The 20,235-nt window shown below is 44.7% G+C and overlaps 1 protein-coding gene across 4 annotated transcripts in view; it reads right to left on the bottom strand.

Moving 5' to 3' along the window:
* The window catches only part of LOC139270934 (sperm-associated antigen 1-like), a 180,349-nt gene that overhangs the window by 43,824 nt on the left and 116,290 nt on the right, over positions 1-20,235 (bottom strand). For all 4 annotated transcript variants that reach the window (XM_070888476.1, XM_070888475.1, XM_070888474.1 and 1 more), the window contains 2 exons: positions 15,009-15,479; positions 13,200-13,299 (listed from right to left, as the gene is read on the bottom strand). In XM_070888476.1, coding sequence (XP_070744577.1) covers positions 13,200-13,299; positions 15,009-15,479 — 571 coding nt within the window. The remainder of the gene's footprint in view (positions 1-13,199; positions 13,300-15,008; positions 15,480-20,235) is intronic.

The following is a 20,235-nucleotide window of genomic DNA, read 5'->3' as shown; positions in this document are numbered from 1 at the left end:
GCATACCTCACCCTCTTCCTGACACCATCTTCCTCCTGGCCACCCTCTCTAGCTGCAGGTCTGCACACATCTGCAGGTCCTTCTCTTTGTTGGGAAGCCATGGCTGCTGCCTCTCTCGTTCGCTGCCTCTCTAGACGTTGCTGACGGCGACGCCTTCTCCTACGTGTCACACTGCGTCTGCCCAGGTGTACCAGGTGTTCACCTGCCAACCCTGATCCCATTCTTTTTCAGGCTGCACCCTGCCAAGCAGGTCTCTGGAGCACAGAATGAGGCCTACAGGCCTCCACTAAAGACTGAGACCTGAAAGTCCTCAGAACTCTCTCAAAACCTCTGAACACCACTCAGCAGATTCATTGCAGGCAAAAAACAGAAATAAAACTCTCAAAATTGTGCCGATCGCAGGAATAGTCCGTTGACCTCGTCCAGTGGTATCACTGCAAAGTGGACCGACACAAAAATCTGGCGGGGTCACTGCCGAAAAAAATACTCACTTTTCCTGGGAATATGGGTGGCGTGGCCGAGTACCAGTGGCGCGCATCCTGATGACATCACAGCGGCCTGAATCCCTTTACCACGGCTTCACCCCGCCGATTACGGCAGATGTATGCACCGCTGGAACACCCCCCCCCCCCCGAGCTGAATATGCTTCCGGGGGGGGAACGACGGACGGGACAACAATACACCGAAACATGCCGGCTGATCGATTTTTCTGATCGGCCGCCGAAAACCCCCATTAACGGTCCCTCCAGGACACTGAATTTCGGCTCTCCTATCTCTCCTCACCAACTACTGTGAATCTCTCTCTGCATCGCCTTTTATCTATCCCTCTCATCTTCCAGTTGCAGCATTGCTGAAATCGGTGTTGCCAGATCTTTAGAAAATTTGTAGCCAATGGTCATTAAAAGTCACCCAAAAGCCTCCCCAAATTACTATACTAATCAGACCAGTACAGCCTAAATATATGATGTACTATTTTCTTTCTTCCTTCTTTCCTTTTCTCTTTTTCTGCAATTTCTATGACACTTTCTCTTCCTCCCTCTCTCTGGTTTCTCCGTCGATCTCTAATTCACAACCGCACGAGATGTCTGTGTTCCTCAAATTCTGCCCTCTTTAGCACCCCGATTATAACTGCTTAACCATCGGTGGCCATGCCTTCAGCTGCCTGGGCCCCGAGCTCTGGAACTCCCTGCTTAAACCTCTTCGCCTCTCTACCTCCTTTAAGACACTCCTCAAAACCTACCTCTTTGACCAAGCTTTTGGTCATCTGCTGTAATTTCCTATGTGGATTGGTGTCAAATGTATTTGTTTTGTCTTATAACACTGCCGTGAAGCGCATTGGGACATTTTACTACGTTAAAGGTACTATATAAATAAAAGTTGTTGTTGTGTGTGACTGGATTCACAGCTTCAGTGCAATTAAACAGAACACATTTTTTTGGCATCTCTAACGCCCATCCCTTATTTCTCACCTACTAAATTCAAGAATTTTTAATCAAACTACTCACATTTCTCTAACTCCCTCCTGTTATGTATGTAACTATGTAATACTTGCCACCAGAGGGCACGACTGTTGGAGTCCTAATGGTCACCTGCACATATATGCAGGGCCAGTATAAAAGGTTGGCTGCCATGTTGTTTAGGCACTCTGGAGTTGTAATAAAGAAGACTACGGTCACACTAAGTTTAGCTGACATGCGGGGATAATCATCGGGCCCATCAATGTCGATTCAAGCATTAACGTCTGCAAAGGCTGCGCAACGATGGGGCACCTCCAGCGAATGTGCAAACGTGCTGCGACATATCATGTGGCAGATGAGGATCGATCCGGCGCAGATCATGCAGCACAGGCAACTCAACCCGAGTAAAAAGTGTATGGGTACATACCTTCACCACCAAGAGCCCTCCTATAATGCTGAAAGTCAAATTAAATGGAGTTCCAGTATCCATAAAGTTGGACACGGATGCGATTCAGTCAATAATGAGCCAGAAGGCTTTCGGCAAACTGTGGAGCAATAAAACACAAAGGCCCAAACTGAGCCCGATTAATGCAAAGCTGCGTACCTACACCAAAGAGCTCATACCAGTCATTGGAAGTGCGGCAATGAAGATATCGTATGATGGAGCTGTGCATGACCTATCATAGTGGATTGTTCCAGGCAATGGCCCAACACTGTTCGGCAGAAGCTGGCTAGAAAAGATTAGATGGAATTGGAACAACATCTTCAGTGGATGATGCCTCGTGTGCTCAAGTGCTGAGCAAGTTTCCCTCGCTATTCGAACCAGGCATCGGCAACTTCACAGGCGCCAAGGTACAGATCCATCTCGGCTCCGATGCATGGCCCGCCTATCACAAGACTCGGACGGTGCCGTACATGATGAGGGAGAAAGTAGAGATCGAACTGGACAGTCTCTAACGTGAAGAAATCATATTGCCAGTCGAGTTCAACAAGTGGGCCAGTCCAATTGTTCCGGTGTTGAAAAGCGATAGCATGGTCAGTATCTGCGGAGACTACAAGGTAACCGAGTCTCACTACAGGACCAATACCCGCTGCCCAAGGCGGATGACCTGTTCGCAACGTTAGTGGGAGGGAAGTCGTTCATCAAGTTGGACCTAACCTCTGCCTACATGACACAGGAGCTGGCTGAATCTTTGAAAAGACTGACGTGCATCAACACACACAAAGGGCTGTTTATATACCACAGGTGCCCTTTCGGGATTCGCTCGGCTGCAGCCATTTTCTAGAGAAACATGGAGAGTTTGCTGAAATCTGTTCCGCGCACCGTTGTGTTTCAAGACGACATCCTGATCACTGGTCGTCACACAATCGAATATCTACACAACCTGGAAGAGGTTCTAAGTCGCCTAGACAGAGTGGGACTCAGGCTGAAATGCTCCAAGTGTGTTTTCCTGGCGCCAGAAGTCGAATTTTTGGGGAGAAAGATTGCAGCAGATGGCATCAGACCCACGGACTCAAAGACAGAAGCCATCAAGAATGCACCCAGACCACAGAATGTGACAGAGCTGCGTTTGTTCCTGGGAGTCCTCAACTATTTTGGTAACTTTCTTACCCGGGTTGAGCACGTTGTTAGAGCCTTTGCACATGTTGCTACGTAAGGGTGACAACTGGGTTTGGGGCAAATCTCAAGACACAGCCTTTGAGATGGCCAAGAACCTGCTATGTTCAAATAAGTTACTTGTACTCTATGACCCATGTAAACGTTTAGTGTTAGCTTGTGACGCCTCATCGTACGGGGTCGGCTGTGTGTTACAGCAAGCCAATGTATCGGGCAACCTCCAACCGGTTGCATACATGTCTAGAAGTCTGTGTAAGGCTGAGAGAGCCTATTGTATGGTCAAGGAAGAGGCGTTAGCATGTATATATGGGGTTACGAAAATGCACCAATACCTATTTGGACTTTGGTTTGAGCTTGAAACTGACCTCAAGCCGCTCATTTTGCTGTTTTTGTTTTCAGAGAGCAAAGATATAAATACTAATGCTTCGTCCCGCATCCAAAGATGGGCACTAACATTATCCGCTTACGACTATGTTATCCGCCACAGACCAGGCACTGAAAACTGTGCCGATGCTCTCAGCCGGCTACCATTACCCACGATTGGGGTTGAAATGGCACAGCCCGCAGACTTGCTACTGGTCATGGATGCTTTTGAGAGCGAGGGGTCACCCGTCACAGCTCGTCAGATCAGGACCTGGACCAGCCAGGGTCCTGTGCTATCATTAGTAAAGAGTTGCATCCTAAATGGGAACTGGTCGGCCGTTCCCGGGGAAATGCAAGATGAAATTAAGCCGTTTCACCGACGCAAAGGTGAAATGTCCATCCAGTTGGATTGTCTCTTATGGGGTAATCGCGTGGTTTTGCCAAAAAAAAGCTGAGAAACTTTTATAAGTGACCTACACAGTACCCACCCAGGCATTGTCATGATGAAGGCAATTGCCAGGTCACATGTTTGGTGGCCCGGCATTGACTCAGACTTGGAGTCATGTGTGTATCAGTGCAACTTGCTCACAACTGAGCAATGCATCAAGGGAGGCTCCACTGAGTCTGAGTTTGGCCCTCCAAACCATGGTCCAGGATCCACGTAGATTTTGCCGGCCCCTTTCTAGGAAAGATGTTTTTAGTAGTTGTGGATGCTTACTCCAAATGGATTGAATGCGTAATCATGTCATCCAGCACGTCCACAGCCACCATTGAAAGCCTCTGGGCCATGTTCGCCATCCATAGCTTGCCCGACGTCCTTGTCAGTGACAATGGACCGTGTTTCACTCGGAATTCAATGAGTTTATGACCCGCAATAGCATTAAGCATGTCAGGTCTGCTCAGTTTAAGCCCGTGTCTAACAGTCAAGCGGAGCGGGCAGTCCAAACAATCAAGCAGAGCATGAAACGCGTGACGTATGGCTCCCTGCAGACCCGCTTGTCTCGCATTCTGCTCAGTTACCGGACACGACCCCACTCGCTCACAGGGGTTCCCCCGGCAGAACTCAAAACCAGGCTCCCTCGTCCACCTGGTACTTAATGGTCACGTGGAAACCCAGTGACCCCGGCAGAACATGTACCACGATCGCGCAGCTGTTTCACGTGACATTGATGTTAACGACCCTGTGTTTATCCTGAATTATGGTCATGGTCGCAAGTGGGTTTGCTGGCACTATTTTGGCCAAGGAAGGGAATAGAGTATTTATAATCAAACTGTTAAATGGCCAAACGTGCAGAAAGCATGTAAATCAGACCAAATTGCGATTTAATGACAACCAGGAATGACTTGAAGAGGACATCACCACCGATGATCCACCAACACACACCCAACCAGCAATTGACCTCGCTGTCAATCACGAGGATTAACCCACCGTTCCTGACAGTCCGGTCAGACCAGCTGCGGTGCAGTGCAACAATGGTCCGGCCAACTCACACACCAGGGTTTGAACTTAGGCGATCAACCAGGGAGCGAAGGGCTCCGGATCACCTCAACTTGTAAATAATTTGTACTGAAGACGTTGGAGGTGGGTGGGGGGGGGGGGGGGGAAGTGATGTTATGTATGTAACTATGTAATACTTGCCACCAGAGGGCGTGACTGTTGGAGTCCTAATGGTCACCTGCACACATATGCAGGACCAGTATAAAAGATCGGCTGCCATGTTGTTTAGGCACTCTGGAGTTGTAATAAAGAAGACTAAGGTCACACTAAGTTTAGCTGACAGTACTCAGCCTTGTGGAGTTCTTCTATACACAACACCTCCAGTCTTTGCCTGAAGTAGATAAGGTTATGAATTTCTTTAGAGAAGGACTCCTGTACATTTCAAGGTTGTTGTTGGTGCTCAAACTTTTCCCCGCTCATCCCACCATTTCAACTGTCAGGCCTGGATGCACCAAAAAATTGTTATTCTTTAAAGTCCCTCTAGCTAAGTACTTTGATACCAGTAAATGCAAAAAGTAGACTTTTTCTCTCCTGCTCTTCCTTCACTTACGTTTCCTTTCTCTTTCTCTCAAATCTTTTTATTTTCATTTTTATCTCTTTCCTCTTTTTGCTTTTCTGCTTTACCCTTCTCCTGTTTGTCTCTTTTCCTTTCTGCGTTCCTTTTACTTCTTTTCTCCAAACTCTTGATTCTTTTCACTCCACCTCCTCACCTCCTCACCTCCTCCCCCCCCCCACCCCCCACCCCCCTAGCAAGCAGGGATAATTCCAGTGAGCGGGACAGAGTACTTTGCAGGAGGTACTTTGTGGAAATTATAGTATTTTTTACATTGGAAATTAACTCTTGCACACTTGACTTGTATTCACTGGGGTCTTAATATCAGGTCGCTGAATGTGGGGACTCAGTTGGCTGGGCAGCAATTGTAAAATTGGGGTTGGGGCAGCAGGTACTCACAAAGCCCAGAATATTCACAGGACTGGTGGGGTGCGCTGTGCTTATTATGGAAGCGAGGGTGGAACCAAGTTTATAGGCATATTTGTGAATTTATTCTGGTGTTTGTTTTATGCAGTAATTCAGTTACAAATTTTATTTTTAACACACATTTGGGGTGATGAGGAACTATCATGGCATCTACACTGTGGGGGATATTTTTCCCAAATGTGATTGGATTATTATTTTTGATTGGGATTGGGGCACAAAACTGAATTTAAGGAGAAATGTATTGCATAATAATGAAAGTATATAAAATAATTAGAAAGGAAATAAAACAGAGAGAAACACTTGGGCCCCAAAAATCCCTGGGATAGAAATCCCGGCACTGACATGAGGATCGTGCTCACTGGGAATCTCTGCAAACTTTATGGGGTTAGGAGCAGGTTCACTATTAGCTGGGGAAAATCTGGGGCACCTAACATATGAAAGAAGCTGGAAAGTTCAGTGTAATTGCCACGTCGAAAAAATGTCATAGCAATTCCTTTAAATGTTTTTTAAGTTGCCAAATCTGGCCTGAAACCCCAGCTGGACACAACTACCATTGAATCAGTATGCTGTGCTGATCATATGCTGGGTCCCTGTGAAGGCCTGGGCATGTAACTCCCAATGTTTGGAGTCCATGTCTCCCTAGCCCTGACCTCCTTACAGTGGTAGGATTCTAAGCAGCAGGTGGAGGCTCCACCCTCATAAACATGGACACAACTTGGTGTCAGCTGTGGCTCAATTGCTAGCACCTTTGTCTCTTAGTCAGAGGTTTGTGTGTTCAAGTCCCACTCCAGAGACTTGAGCACAAAAATCTAGGCTGACACTCCAGTGCAGGGCTGAGGGGGTGCTGCATTGTCGGATGAGACGTTAAACCGAGACCCCGCCTGCTCTCCTAGGTGGACCCTAAAGATCCCATGGCACTATTTTGAAGTACTTACTGGCCAGTATTTATCCCTCAATCAACATCATTAAAACAGATTATCTGGTCATTATCACATTGTTGTTTGTAGGAGCGTACATTACACAAATTGGCTGCCACATTTAAGACATTAAAACAGTGACTACACTTCAGAAAATATTTAATTGGCTGTAAAGCGTCTTGGGACGTCTTGTGGTCGTGAAAGGAGCTATATAAATGCAAGTCCTTCTTTCTACTTAATTTCTGGCCTTTACCTTGCTTCCTGCCAAAGTTACGACAATCTGCCTCCTCTTGGTCCCACAAATGAAAGTTTAATACAGCTTACAGGGCTTCTTCTTCCAACAAACTAGGTTTCACTGAGTGGGCACCCTGTTCAATCGGCGAATAAAATGCCATAGGGATCCCAATCACAACACAGGACCCCATGCATTAATGAGGCTCCCACTCTAGTTAGATGGGTGTCTCGGCCACCTAAAAGAAGGACCCAGTTAGGGCGGCGACAGCTGTGAATCAATCGGGAATGGGCTGGTAAGTTTTTAAGAAGTGATTTTAACCATGGCTGCCCTTTTTCCACCGGTGGGTGTGGGTTAAAATTGTCCTCATAGGTGCACAATACTCTTTCATACGAAAAATCTATGCTGAGCATAAAGTCTTCAGGATCTTTTAAACTAAATTTAGCTTTTCATTATTACCTTGCTTTGTGCTTTTAAAATCAATAAAACTTGACATCTGTGTGTTGGCCTATACATAAAGAGTAACATGAAACAAAAACAGTTCAGGTGAAGGGTTGCACTGAATTAGTTTACATTTTCAATCAACCAAACAAGAAGTAAAATTCTGTCCCCACTCCAGGCAGTCCCACCAGCAGAGGCTGGGGAGCCTGTCAAACATATGTTAACGATCTGGAGAGTGGAAGATTAGCTGGGGTCAGAGGCATATCTTTCTGACAGACGCACGTTCCGACCTGCTGGAAATGTGTCCCAATTCTACCAAGAGAACCTGGGTCTATGTTTAAGAATTCTTTGTAAATCTTTATCCTCATCAGAATAAAAGCAACCACTAGTGAAAAATGTCTAAATTCTGTATAGGTCAGAGGCTTAAAGTCTGTCAGTAAATTGTTTTCTTTTAAAACCTGATGCACATTAAATATAGTAAAACAGCACTGTGTGTTTATTCAGGCCTGTTAAATGTCATTCATTAGAAGTAGTAATCACTCACTTTAATTTAAAAATATTTTGCTGTAGATCACTCTTAAAAATAAACATAACTCCTTCTGTTTAAATGATTTTTAAAAACTTAGGTCAATCTTGCTGATATTGAATGTTACTTCTGATATTTCCCTAAAGGTAACAACTCTGGTTTATCATTAAAAGAAGTAGCTCAACCCATCGAAAAGTAATATGTTCAATCGTAGTCTTTTCTCCAAGTACAAAGGAAAAAATATATTGGCCCAGATTTTACTGCCAAAATACTGGCGAGTTTAATGACGCTCACAATTATTAATGTATAAATCTTGTAGCAACTTGTGGCCAGGAAGAGATACCCCATGAATTGTAAATCACCACAAGTTGCTGGATGATTTGCGGTGCTCCTCCGTTAGCCTTGCGAAAATGGCAGTTCGTCCTCAACCTCCCCGTGAGTTTCATGAACTTGTTACATTCATTGACAATAAACTCGCTGCAGAATATTAGGGCTGCTACTTTACAGCACAAGTCTCTTTTTAATGAGGAGATTTATGTTCCTGCAATGCCACTCAACCTCTCTGGCCCAGAAAGGGAACAATTTAAACTGCAAAGTCTCTATAGGTAGTAAATTGTTGTTAAAGGTTTATTAAATTTTTTTCTTAATTTTCCTTTCTGTCTCTTTTTCTCTCTCTCTCTCTCTTAATCCAATATTTATTTCCCTCTCTATTTCTCTTTCTGTACCTGATTTAACTCTAATTCACCCCGTTTCCTTCTCTGTTGTTGCTCTGTTTCATTCTCAATCCTTAAATCTCATTGGTTAAGGAGATGGACTGTTGGTCCCGTCGTTCACCAAGGTCCCAGATGCCCTGTTGCCTCGGTTATCAGCTCGTACTTCCAGTAACTTCTTGCGTTGAAGGGCGAGGGAAAACGACCAACTGATGGGTACACCACAAGATGCACTGCTGCAACAAATCCTGGACCAGTATGTTTATTATGGATATCTGGGCCTGGATTCTGCTCCAGGGTAGATGGCTGCTAGAGGCTACACCACTCTGCAGAGAAAACCCAGCCACTGAAACAAAGGAAATCCTCTGGTGCTGCAGCAGGGTACCGCTGTACTACCTCAAAGGAGCAGAGCTAGTGTTAAAGTCAGTGTACCTGCTATCCCAGTACCAATGTAGCTATGGGTTGGTGGTACTGCAGCAAGAGGCTTGGCTAGTTTCCCAAGCCCCGCCCTCTCTGCATCATTGAAATGTGGTAGGGTGATCATAGGGCAGACAGTCCTGCTAGTGGAGAGAGGGGGAAGGGAAGGAGGAACATTTCAGAGAGTGCCGATTTGATGTTAGGTCTCCCTGCCAGCATTCCCTGCTGGCATCATCTGAAAATGGGTGGTTTGCTGAAGGAATATCCAGGCCCCGTGGTCCAAGAAAATAATTATATATGATGCTATACCAAACAACACGTTAACGGCTTTTAGTTTCAAGTCCCCTTTATAAAAAGGTCTAATCAAAGAGGACACTGCACTATATCATGCTGTACAATACACTGTTCACTGCTAACTTGTCCTGTGCCGTGTCCAATGTTGCAGCTGCAGCAGATCAGGGAAGTGCTGTGTTAGTCAAATTTTTTTCTACATTGCAGTGAGTAACCGTAGCATTTTGTCCAGGAGTAACCAGTGATTACTGTACATTATTATAAATATAAGGTACTGTTCCATAAGATGGATTTTGAATTAAATCTGAATGAAGGTACATGTAAAGATGTTTTGTGGGACTTTGCAGACTATGAGAATTGTAATAAGCTTTTCTCTAAACATTCTGAAATTAAAGGCAATATAAAATATAAGATTTCATACAAGCCTCTTACTACAGGTATAAACTTAATTTATTTGTCTCCTGAAAGCACTTCACTGGGTAGACACCAATTTTAAGCCTGTATCAGTTTTTGAAAATGATTTTGCTTTAGAAGGCAGTTGTTTGCAAACAATAAATTATGGTGCAAAATACACATGGGGCACAGACATGAATTCTACAGTGCAGCAGAGCGTGCAGCATAGTCTTTATTTTCAAATAGAAAAGTGTCCACATTCAGTCAGAATGATATTAGGATCTGGAACTAACCCAGATAACTACAGATTTAAAGCAAGTTATGTTTTGACCATCATATTGCTCATAAAATCTGAAAAGTCAAAAATCACTACAATATAACAACTTGCATTTATATAGCACTGTTAATGCAAAGAAACATCCCAAGGCAATTCATAAATAGGCATAAAGAAAAAGGGAAACCAAGACAGGAAATGAAAGATTAGGCGAGTTATCCAAAAGCTTGGTCAAAGACGGAGTCTTGAGGAGGTATTTGAAAGTAGATGAAGAGATATGAGGCAGAGGAGATGGTTAGAGAGGGAGTCCCAAAGAATAGTGCCTGAATGTTCTGCAACAGAAGCTGGAGTAAAGGGAGCACATTCTAGGCCAATGTGTTTGGGGGACAGGGAGATGATGTCGGTCTAAGAGGGATGATGGACAAACAAGACTTAGTTTGGGAAAGGGAACATGCAGCAACATTTTAGACAAGTTGAGGTTTATGAAGGATGGGAGATGGAATGCCAGCAAGGAGAGCATTAGAGTAGGCAAGCTTGGAGGTGACAAGCTAGCTTTTAATGACATGTACCAGCGCCCTAGATATTTTCATTCATTACCCCCTAGCGATTACCCAAAGTAAACTACACCATCACCATTTAGCCACTTGCTTAATTTATCTACGTTCTTCTGTAATTTTCTGCCTCCTTCTTCACTGTTCATTTAGTATCATTTGTAAACTTGGACATACTCCCTGCAAACCCCATTCATTTATGTATATGGTGAATTGCTGGTTCCACAGCACGAATCCCTGGGGATATCACTTGTCAATGCCTGCCAATTTGTCAATGTGCCTTTTATCCCAACTTTCTGCCTCCAAATTCCCAACCTGTCCTCCTCTATCTATCACCTCAGTGACTATCAAATAGTTAGTTAGACATAATCTGCCTTTCAGTAAACCATTCTGCCTCTCCCTCATGATTTTAGACTTTACCAATCACTTACTCTGGCGCTGATGATGGATTCTTGAAATGTTCCCACTAATGACATTAAGCTCATTGCCCTATAGTTACTTGATTTATTCCAACAATAATAACAATTTGCATTTATAATAGAGCCTTTAACGTAGTAAAACATCCCAAGGCGCTTCACACGAGCCGCATCAAACAAAATTTGACACCAAGGCACATAAAGAAACATTAGGACAGATCTCCAAAAGCTTGGCCAAAGAGGTAGATTTTAAGGAGCATCTTAAAGGAGGAGAGAGAGAGAGAGAGAGAGGTTTAGGGAGGGAATTCCACAGCTTAGGGCCTAGATAGCTGAAGGCATGGCTGTTAATGTTGGAGTGATTAAAACTGGGGATGCACAAGAGGTCAGAATTTGAGGAATGCAGAGATCTAGCAGGATTGTAGGGCTGGAGGAAGTTAGAGATAAGGATGGGAGAGGCAATGGAGGGGTTTGAAGACAAGGATGAAAATATTTAAAATTGACGCGTTGCTGGACTGGGAGTCAATGTAGGTCAGCACGCACAGGGGCGATGAATGAACGGGACTTGGTGTGAGTTAGGATATAGGCAGCAGAGTATCAATAAAACTAGCAAGCTTTGGAAACTTATAGCTCATGCATATCCAACTTCCTTGCATATTTCTTTTAACATGAAACGCTTGTGATGAATGTTTTTTGATCATTGTGTTTTACTTCCTTGGTAACTGCTTATTGGTTAACTTCTAAAATTGTGCGTAACACAAGTAAAACGCCAGCAACATTGTATGAAGAGGGAGCAGTCATCATGGTCAGCTCAATAAATTGGAATAAGCGCTTCAGGCCAGCAGAAGAAAGTAACTCCAACCAATAACAAGCAGCTCCAACAGGTTACGTCATGGCAAAGGGCAAGCAGCATCTAACCACATTCTGGATGGGTAGCAGGGAAGGATATGGCGCATCTCGTTGTTCAAGTCAACATTCTCAGCAATCACTCAAAGTACCGCTCATACTAAGATGTGCTGTGTCTGATAAAATCATGACAGAATTCCAAACTTTAGTGAATGTGAAAGACTACAAAATTTTGCATTGAGTGGTGGTAGATGTTTGTTAAGAAAATATACATGAAGTACATTTACCTGAGTCAGCTGTGGCTCAGTGGGTAGCACTCTTGTCTCTGAATCAGAAGGTTGTGGGTTCAAGTCGCACTCCAGGGACTTGAGCACAAAAAAAAATCTAGGCTGACACTCCAGTGCAGTGCTGAGGGAGCACTGCACTGTCCGAGGTGCCATCTTTCAGATGAGACGTGAAAGCGAGGCCCTGTCTGTTCTCTCAGCTGGATGTATTTAAGATCCCATGGCACTATTTTGAAGAAGAGCAGGGGAGTTATCCCCAGTGTCCTGGCCAATATTTATCCCTCAATCAACATAACAAAAAAAACAGATTATCTGGTCATTATCACATTGCTATCCGTGAGAGCTTGCTGTGCGCAAATTGGCTGCCATGTTTCCTACATTACAACAGTGACTGCACTTCAAAAGTTCTTCATTGGTTGTAAAGCACTTTGAGACGTCCGGTGGTCGTGAAAGGCGCTATATAAATCCAAGTCTTTCTTTTTTTTCTTTCTTTACCTGTATTGTCTGTAAGGCATTTTCTATTAAATTTACTGCATGTGGCTGAAATGGTGTCGCTGTAGCCGCACTTGTGGCTTGTCAGCGATTTTAGTCTCCACTTTTTATGCTATGTATAATTCATTGAACAAAATTGCAGACAGGTGAGATACTCCCAGTGAGTCACACTGCTGATACTGCTGGCACCTGGGACAAATTATCCTTCAATTTTACAAGCTAGTGCTTCCGGTGCAGAGCTTTGTGCGAAGGGAGCACATATTGGAAACTTGAGTAAGGAGGTCAATGCACACAATTTACAGTCTGCAAGATTTCTTGTCTATTCATTTCAAAATTAAGTTTACCCCTATGAATTAATCTGTGCCCTATTACACCACACATACACCAACAATAACATATTGTGCCGTTTAATTTTTGTATCTAGCACATTGCTATGCTACCTTGAAAACACGATTCAATCTATGACAAAAACAACCATAAAAAAACATTATGCTCACCTAGTACAATCCTCAATACACTCATTACATTGTCCATCTTTCAGGTAGCATGCTGCTCGATTTGAGTGCAAGATGCTCAGTTCTGCTGGGCAGTCCACCCCTTATAAAAAGTAACAGAAAACAGCATTTATTTCCTCCCTTATTTCTCCTTACCTGAAGGTAGTGACTTTTGCTGGGGTATGGTTCCAGGTGCATGTCAGTAAGCTATTTGACAATGGGAGCCATCATAGCGGAGTCTGATCCTGCTCTCACCCAATTTCTAATCTGTAAACTTTCAGCAGAAGTCACTGGTAGGTGAGGGGATTGGGAATGGGGATCCTGGCTAATTTCCTCTCCCTTGTCCAAGGACATTGATGCCATCTATAGGACTCTCGTTGTTGTCTAGCACAGTACTGACAAGAAATTGAACCCGGGACTTCCTTAATTTGTATGGCAGTGTAGTTATTTAATGAGTCATTTGTGGGAATGGTGGGGGTTAAAGAAATACAACTCATGATCACTCTGATTTAGGAAGCCATGTACAGAACAAGAGGGAGGAAGAATAAATGGAAATATATTTTGAAAGTTATTTTGTTCTGTTCTTTAGATGCCCCTTGCATCTTTGAGGAAGGCAACAGGCAATCTGTTTCCCTTCCCTCTTTCTCTTTCAACACCACTGCATAACTATTAGGTGTGCAAGGCATTGCCAGTGTGCCATACAGTGACTTGCCTTCTAACTTTTCCTCCATTCTACTCATTGTTAAACACTCAGCTGAACTCTGAAATTCATTGTGTTGGTGGGGGCGGGGCGGGGGGGGTGGTGAATCTAGTTTTGAAAATGTGTGGCAAAGCAGATAAGTATGCCAATAAGCTGAGCGACTGGGCTACCCATCACCACTGATTTGTAATTTCCTTGCACAGACCATGTGATTTGCAGTTTCATGCAAATTCTAATACCAATACACTGGAACATTATTTATCTCGGCCTTGCTTTTGTACGATAAATCTTGATCAAGCATGCTTTCGGTTTGTCCCCACTCAAGATTTTCTCTCTTTTCTTTGAAGCTGTCGATTTATGCTGAGGTATAGTTCCATAGGTACAGGCTGCCCTCCATCATCGCGGGTGTCCATTCTTAATAGTGAGCCTTCGCTGATTGTTTTATCATGGGGGGGGGGGTCATCCTACCCTCCCCTTATATTCACATACACAGACTTTTCAGCAAGGTGGTCCCCTGTTGGTGATCAGGTGCAGGAGCAGCAGATCTTTCGTAGTTTTTCCCCCTTTTTAACCCAGAAATGCTGTGGCCATCTCGTGCCATACCTGAGAGCAACTAACATCAGTACAGACCAGAGATTAAACATGAGGCCATACTCTGCAGCTTTTAATTGTTTTGCTCTCTTTTAAACCCGATTTATTGTACTACATACGGATCCCTGATGATATATGTTTAGACAAAACAAAAATTGACGTATTTGAACATCTAAACTCCTGGAACAAAAGCTCCCACTGTCACAGGGGTTTGACATCAATTTGATTTAACTGTACCTCTTCTCAGCTGGTGAGCTGTTTTTACATAGTGTACAGAGGACATGTCATGCCAGCAATGATATATATATATAGATCATGCCTTTCCATTAGAACCCCAATTCTTTCTATTTACACCATGTATATAAAATAGAATTTTAAAACAAATTTTGGTTTTTATAACACCACAAGCATGGAGACATTTTTAGCCTAAAGTTCCTGTATCACAATCTCAAACACAGAGGATAAATGCTTATGTGTATACAGTGTGCATTAATCAATATGCTAGAAGGCTACTGCCATACCTGATTCAAAGAGCCCTGTAATGGCTTCAGTGTATTTTATCACTGCATCGCCAAACTGTCCATTCTTGAACAGCTCATTTCCTTCACTCTTCAGCTTTGCTACAGCAGGGAGCAGGGCCCATAGGTTGTTCTCTCCTTTCTCTGTCTCTGAACTTGACCCAGGTGGGAGCATCTGACTGGAGTCAATTCTCGGAGGATCTTGACTTTTTCTTGCCTCTGGAAATGTAACATTCTTGGCATTTTGACTTTGAGTTTCATGCCCATATTTACTTTGTTCAGTTTTCCTCAATGCTGTTAAATTACCATCACTGTCTTTAATGTTTTCCCGTGCTGCAGCACTGCCAGTATCCTTCTCTTTAGTCACGTTCCTTTCATTAGTTTGAGTTTCTCGTCTGTGTGAACACTTTTTCTGTGTATTCCCCATTACAGTCTTTGCGTTTGATGTCTCTCCACCCACCGGCGTACTAGAATCTGTAAGGAAGTCCACATATTACAGGCTCGATCGCATCAGTGGAAAGAACTACTGCAGTCTTTAAGAAGGGGGAGGTAAAGAAATTGCATCAAAAGCTTAATGTGGCAACAACATAACATTTCATAATGAAAACAATAGCAAAAGTATGAGATAGTCAGCAATGTTTGCAATCAGTTAATCTGTGAAATAAGGTCATGAATAGTCACATATTATGAACTGGTAAAGCAGTACTTCCCCCTTCATCAGCACAAGCAGAGAGTAATTTGCTTTACAAATAGTGAGTCAACTGAGTGCGTAATAAAAAAGCATGCAAGTTAACCCTAAGAAGGGTGAAGCGCTTCTGCAAGCTCTGCAAGATCGTCAGCCAATGCATTATTTAGTGTCATTAACCCTTTGACTACAAAAATGCCTTTTCTTCCCTACGACATCTGCAAATAGTATTTTCAGTTATGTTCGACTGCAGAATATTATAAAGAGGAATGCAGGAACTGTACTGAACTATAGGGCTTTAAAAGCATGGATATTTCTAAATTCATGGCACTCTGGGAATAAACCAAAATGTTATCTGGAGATATTTTTAATTTTGTTTTAGAAACATACTGTGCTCTTCAAGGGTTAAGTAAGGCCACAGGAAATAGTAAAATTACCAGTAGCAGGATATTTGGAAAAGCAAAATTCGGTCAGGCAGAGTCAGCATGCATTTATGAAAGGGAAGTTGTTGTGTATGAATAAAGAATCTGACTAGATACTGAGTTCAAAATAAAGTGTGACCGTAGTCTTTTATTGCAGGTCTCCAGAGTGCCTCTCCAGCTTGTAAGGCCTCCTTAAGTACCAGTGCTCCCAAGGGATTGTGGGATCACTTGGGACTCCAGGGGATGAGCCCTCTGGTGGCTACACAAGGTATAGACAGGTTTACATATATAACAACACTCTCCCCTGTCAAAGTCAATAGTGTAACTATTTACAAGGTGAGTCGATCTGGGGCCTTTCTTTCCCTGGTTGATCGTCTCGGTGCACATGCTGGTTTTGGTGAATTGTTTGTTGGGCCCTTGCTGGGCTGTTGTGCAGCTGGCCTTGCTTTGCTGCCTGGTGTGGTGAGTACTGCTGGGCTGCTGCGGGTGATGGGTTCTGCTTCGTGGTCAACCACAGTGTCGGTTGCCACTGGTGTGTATGTTGGGGGGGTCAAAGAAGGTCAGATCCAATGTGGGTTGCTCTGGATAATCCGTGAATCTGAGTTTGATTTGGTCCCAGTGTTTCTGGTGGATGAGTCCTTTTGAAAGTTTGACCCGAAACACCCTACTCCCCTCTTTGGCCACAACAGTGCTGGGAAGCCACTTGGGACCTTGTCCATAGTTCAACACACAAATACAGGATCATTGATTTCAATTTTGCATGACACATTTGCGCTATCATGATATGTACTTTGTTGAAGCCGCTTGCTCTCTACTTGTTCATGTAGATCAGGGTGGACTAAGAAGAGCCTTGTCTTAAGCGCCCTTTTCATGAGCAGTTCAGCTGGTGGAATCCCAGTGAGCAAGTGGGGTCTCGTGCGGTAACTAAGCAGGACTCGGGATAGGCGAGTCTGCAGTGAGCCTTCAGTTACCCTCTTCAAGCTCTGCTTGATGATTTGCACTGCTCTCTCTGCCTGACCATTGGATGCTGGTTTGAACGGGGCAGATGTAACATGTTTGATCCCATTACGAGTCATGAACTCTTTGAACTTGGCACTGATGAAACATGGCCCGTTGTCGCTCACAAGGACATCAGGCAGGTCGTACGTGGCAAACATGGCCCGCAGGCTTTCAGTGGTAGCAGCGGATGTGCTTGCCGACATTATCTCACATTCAATCCATTTGGAGTACGCATCTACAACCACTAGGAACATTTTACCCAAAAACGGGCTTGCAGAGACAACATGGACCCTGGACCATGGTTTGGAGGGCCAAGACCATAAACTTAGTGGCGCCTCCCTGGGTGCATTGCTTAACTGCGAGCAAGTATTACATTTGTGCACGCAGGACTCTAAAAGTCCGAATCGATACCCGGCCACCACACGTGGGATCTGGCTATCGCTTTCATCATTACAATGCCTGGGTGAGTACTGTGGAGATCACTGATGAAAGTGTCCCTGCCCTTCTTGGGAACCACTACCCGATTACCCCACAGAAGGCAGTCTGCCTGTATAGACATTTCATCTTTGTGCCGCTGGTACGGCTTTATCTCTTCCTGCATTTCCATTGGGACACTGGACCAGCTCCCATAAAGCACACAATTTTTTCCGAAGGACAGTAAGGGGTCCTGGCTCATCCAGGTTCTAATCTGTCGGGTTGTGATGGGTGATTGCTCGCTCTCCAATGCTTCCATTACCATGACTAAATCTGCGGGCTGTGCCATTTCCACCCCCGTAGTGGGCAATGGCAGCCTACTGAGAGCATCGGCACAGTTTTTTGTGCCTGGCCTGTGGCGGATGGCGTAGTTGTATGCAGACAACGTGAGCGCCCATCTCTGGATGCGGGCCGTGCATTCGTATTTATCCCCTTACTTTCGGAAAAAAGGGATATCAGTGGCTTATGGTCAGTTTCCAATTCAAATTTTAGCCTAAATAGATATTGATGCATTTTCTTTACCCCATAAACACATGCTAAAGATTCTTTTTCAATCATGCTGTAGGCTCTCTCAGCCTTCGACAGACTTCTGGATGCATCAGCAACCGGTTGCAATTTTCCAGATTCATTAGCTTGTTGCAATACACACCCGACACCGTATGACGACGCATCACATGCTAGTAACCAAACGCTTACATGGATCATACAACACAAGCAATTTGTTTGAGCATAACAATTTTCTAGCTTTTACAAAGGCATTTTCTTGGCTTTTACCCCATACCCATTCGTCTCCTTTACGCAGTAAGGCATGCAGTGGTTCTAACAGTGTGCTGAGACCCGGTAAGAAGTTACCAAAGTAGTTCAGGAGTCCTAGAAACAACCGCAGCTCCGTCATGTTCTGTGGCCTCGCTGCGTTCTCGATTGCCTCCGTCTTCGAATCAGTGGGCCTGATGCCATCCGCCGCGATTCTTCTCCCCAGGAACTCCACTTCATGCACCAGGAAAACGCACTTTGAGCGTTTTAACCTGAGCCCGATGCGGTTGAGTCGACTAAGAACCTCCTCCAGGTTCTGCAGATGCTCGACTGTGTCCCGACCTGCAACCAAGATGTCGTCCTGGAAGACCAACGTGCGCGGGACCAACATCAATAAGCTTTCCATGTTTCTCTGGAATATCGCCACTGCTGATCGAATTCCAAACGGGCATCTGTTTTAAATGTAGAGGCCTTTGTGTACATTGATGCAGGTGAGGTCCTTCGATGATTCCTCTAGCTCCTGTGTCATGTAGGCCGAGGTCAAGTCCAGCTTTGTGAATGTCTTTCCTCCCGTTAGCATCGCAAAAAGGTCGTCAGCCTTTGGTAGTGGGTATTGATCCTGCAGGGAGAAACGATTGATAAGTTGCTTTGTAATCACCACAGATTCTGACGGTGCTGTTTCCCTTGAGGACTGGGACAATCGGGCTGGCCCACTCGTTGAATTCGATCGGCGAGATGATGCCCTCTCGTTGCAGCCGGTCCAGCTCGATCTCCACTCTCTCTCTCTCTCTCTCTCCACTCTCTCTCTCTCTGCTCTCGCCTTGTGATGGATGGGTTGCGCCCCCGGAATTAGGTGGATCTGCACTTTTGCTCCTTGGAACTTCCCGATACCTGGTTCGAACTTGTTTAAGACTTGGGCACACGAAGTGTCGTCGACGGACAAGAGCGCTCGGACGTCGTCCCAGTTCCAGCGTATCTTTCCCATCCAGCTCCTGCCGATCAGCGTGGGACCATCGACCGGTACCACCCAGAGTGGTAGCTTGTGCATCGCTCCATCGTAGGAGACCTTTACAGTAGCGCTGCCGATTACGGGAATTAGTTCCTTTGTGTAAGTTCTCAGTTTAGTGCGAATGGGATTCAGGACTGGCCTTGAGGCTTTGCTGCACCACAATTTATCGAAAGTCTTTTTGCTCATAATGGACTGGCTCCCGCCCACATCCAGCTCCACTGACACCGGGAGTCCATTTAATTCAACCTTCAGCATTATTGAGGGACACTTTGTGGTAAATATGTGCACCCCATATACCTCTGCCTCCTTGGTCTGAGGCTCTGGTTCGTCGTGATCCGCCACGGATCCGTCCTCCTCTGCAACATAGGTTTGCAGGATTAACAGAGTTTGCAGCTCGCCTGCACATACGTTGGAGATGTCCCATTGTTCCACAGCGCTTACAAACGTACCCTTTGAAGCGGCATGAATGGAAACGATGATCACCCCCGCAGCGCCAACAAGGTGTTAATGGCCTTGCATTCATCACCCTTGATGGTGGACTCTGAGACATCTGCGGATGTGCAGCTGCAGGCATGTGGGGCCTGCCCTGTACGTTGCGATTTGAAAACATCATCACTTTGTTCACAGTACTTGTAGCAGCACTCGTGTGCTGAGAGATTTGCTTAGTATTGTCACTGGTGGCAATGAAGGCCTGGGCTATCGCTATGGCCTTACTCAAGGTTGGGGTTTCTACAGTCAAAGGTTTGTGAAGTATCACTTCATGGCCAATGCCAAGTACGAAGAAGTTCCTGAGCATGTGCTCCAAATGTCCTTCAAATTCCCAATGTCCTGCAAGGCATTTCAGCTCGGCGACATAGCTCGCCACTTCCTGGCCTTCAGACCTTTTGT

Source organism: Pristiophorus japonicus, chromosome 1 (assembly GCF_044704955.1).
Source record: "Pristiophorus japonicus isolate sPriJap1 chromosome 1, sPriJap1.hap1, whole genome shotgun sequence".
Taxonomy (NCBI): Eukaryota; Metazoa; Chordata; class Chondrichthyes; family Pristiophoridae; genus Pristiophorus; species Pristiophorus japonicus.
This window is presented reverse-complemented; position numbering and strand designations above follow the sequence as displayed.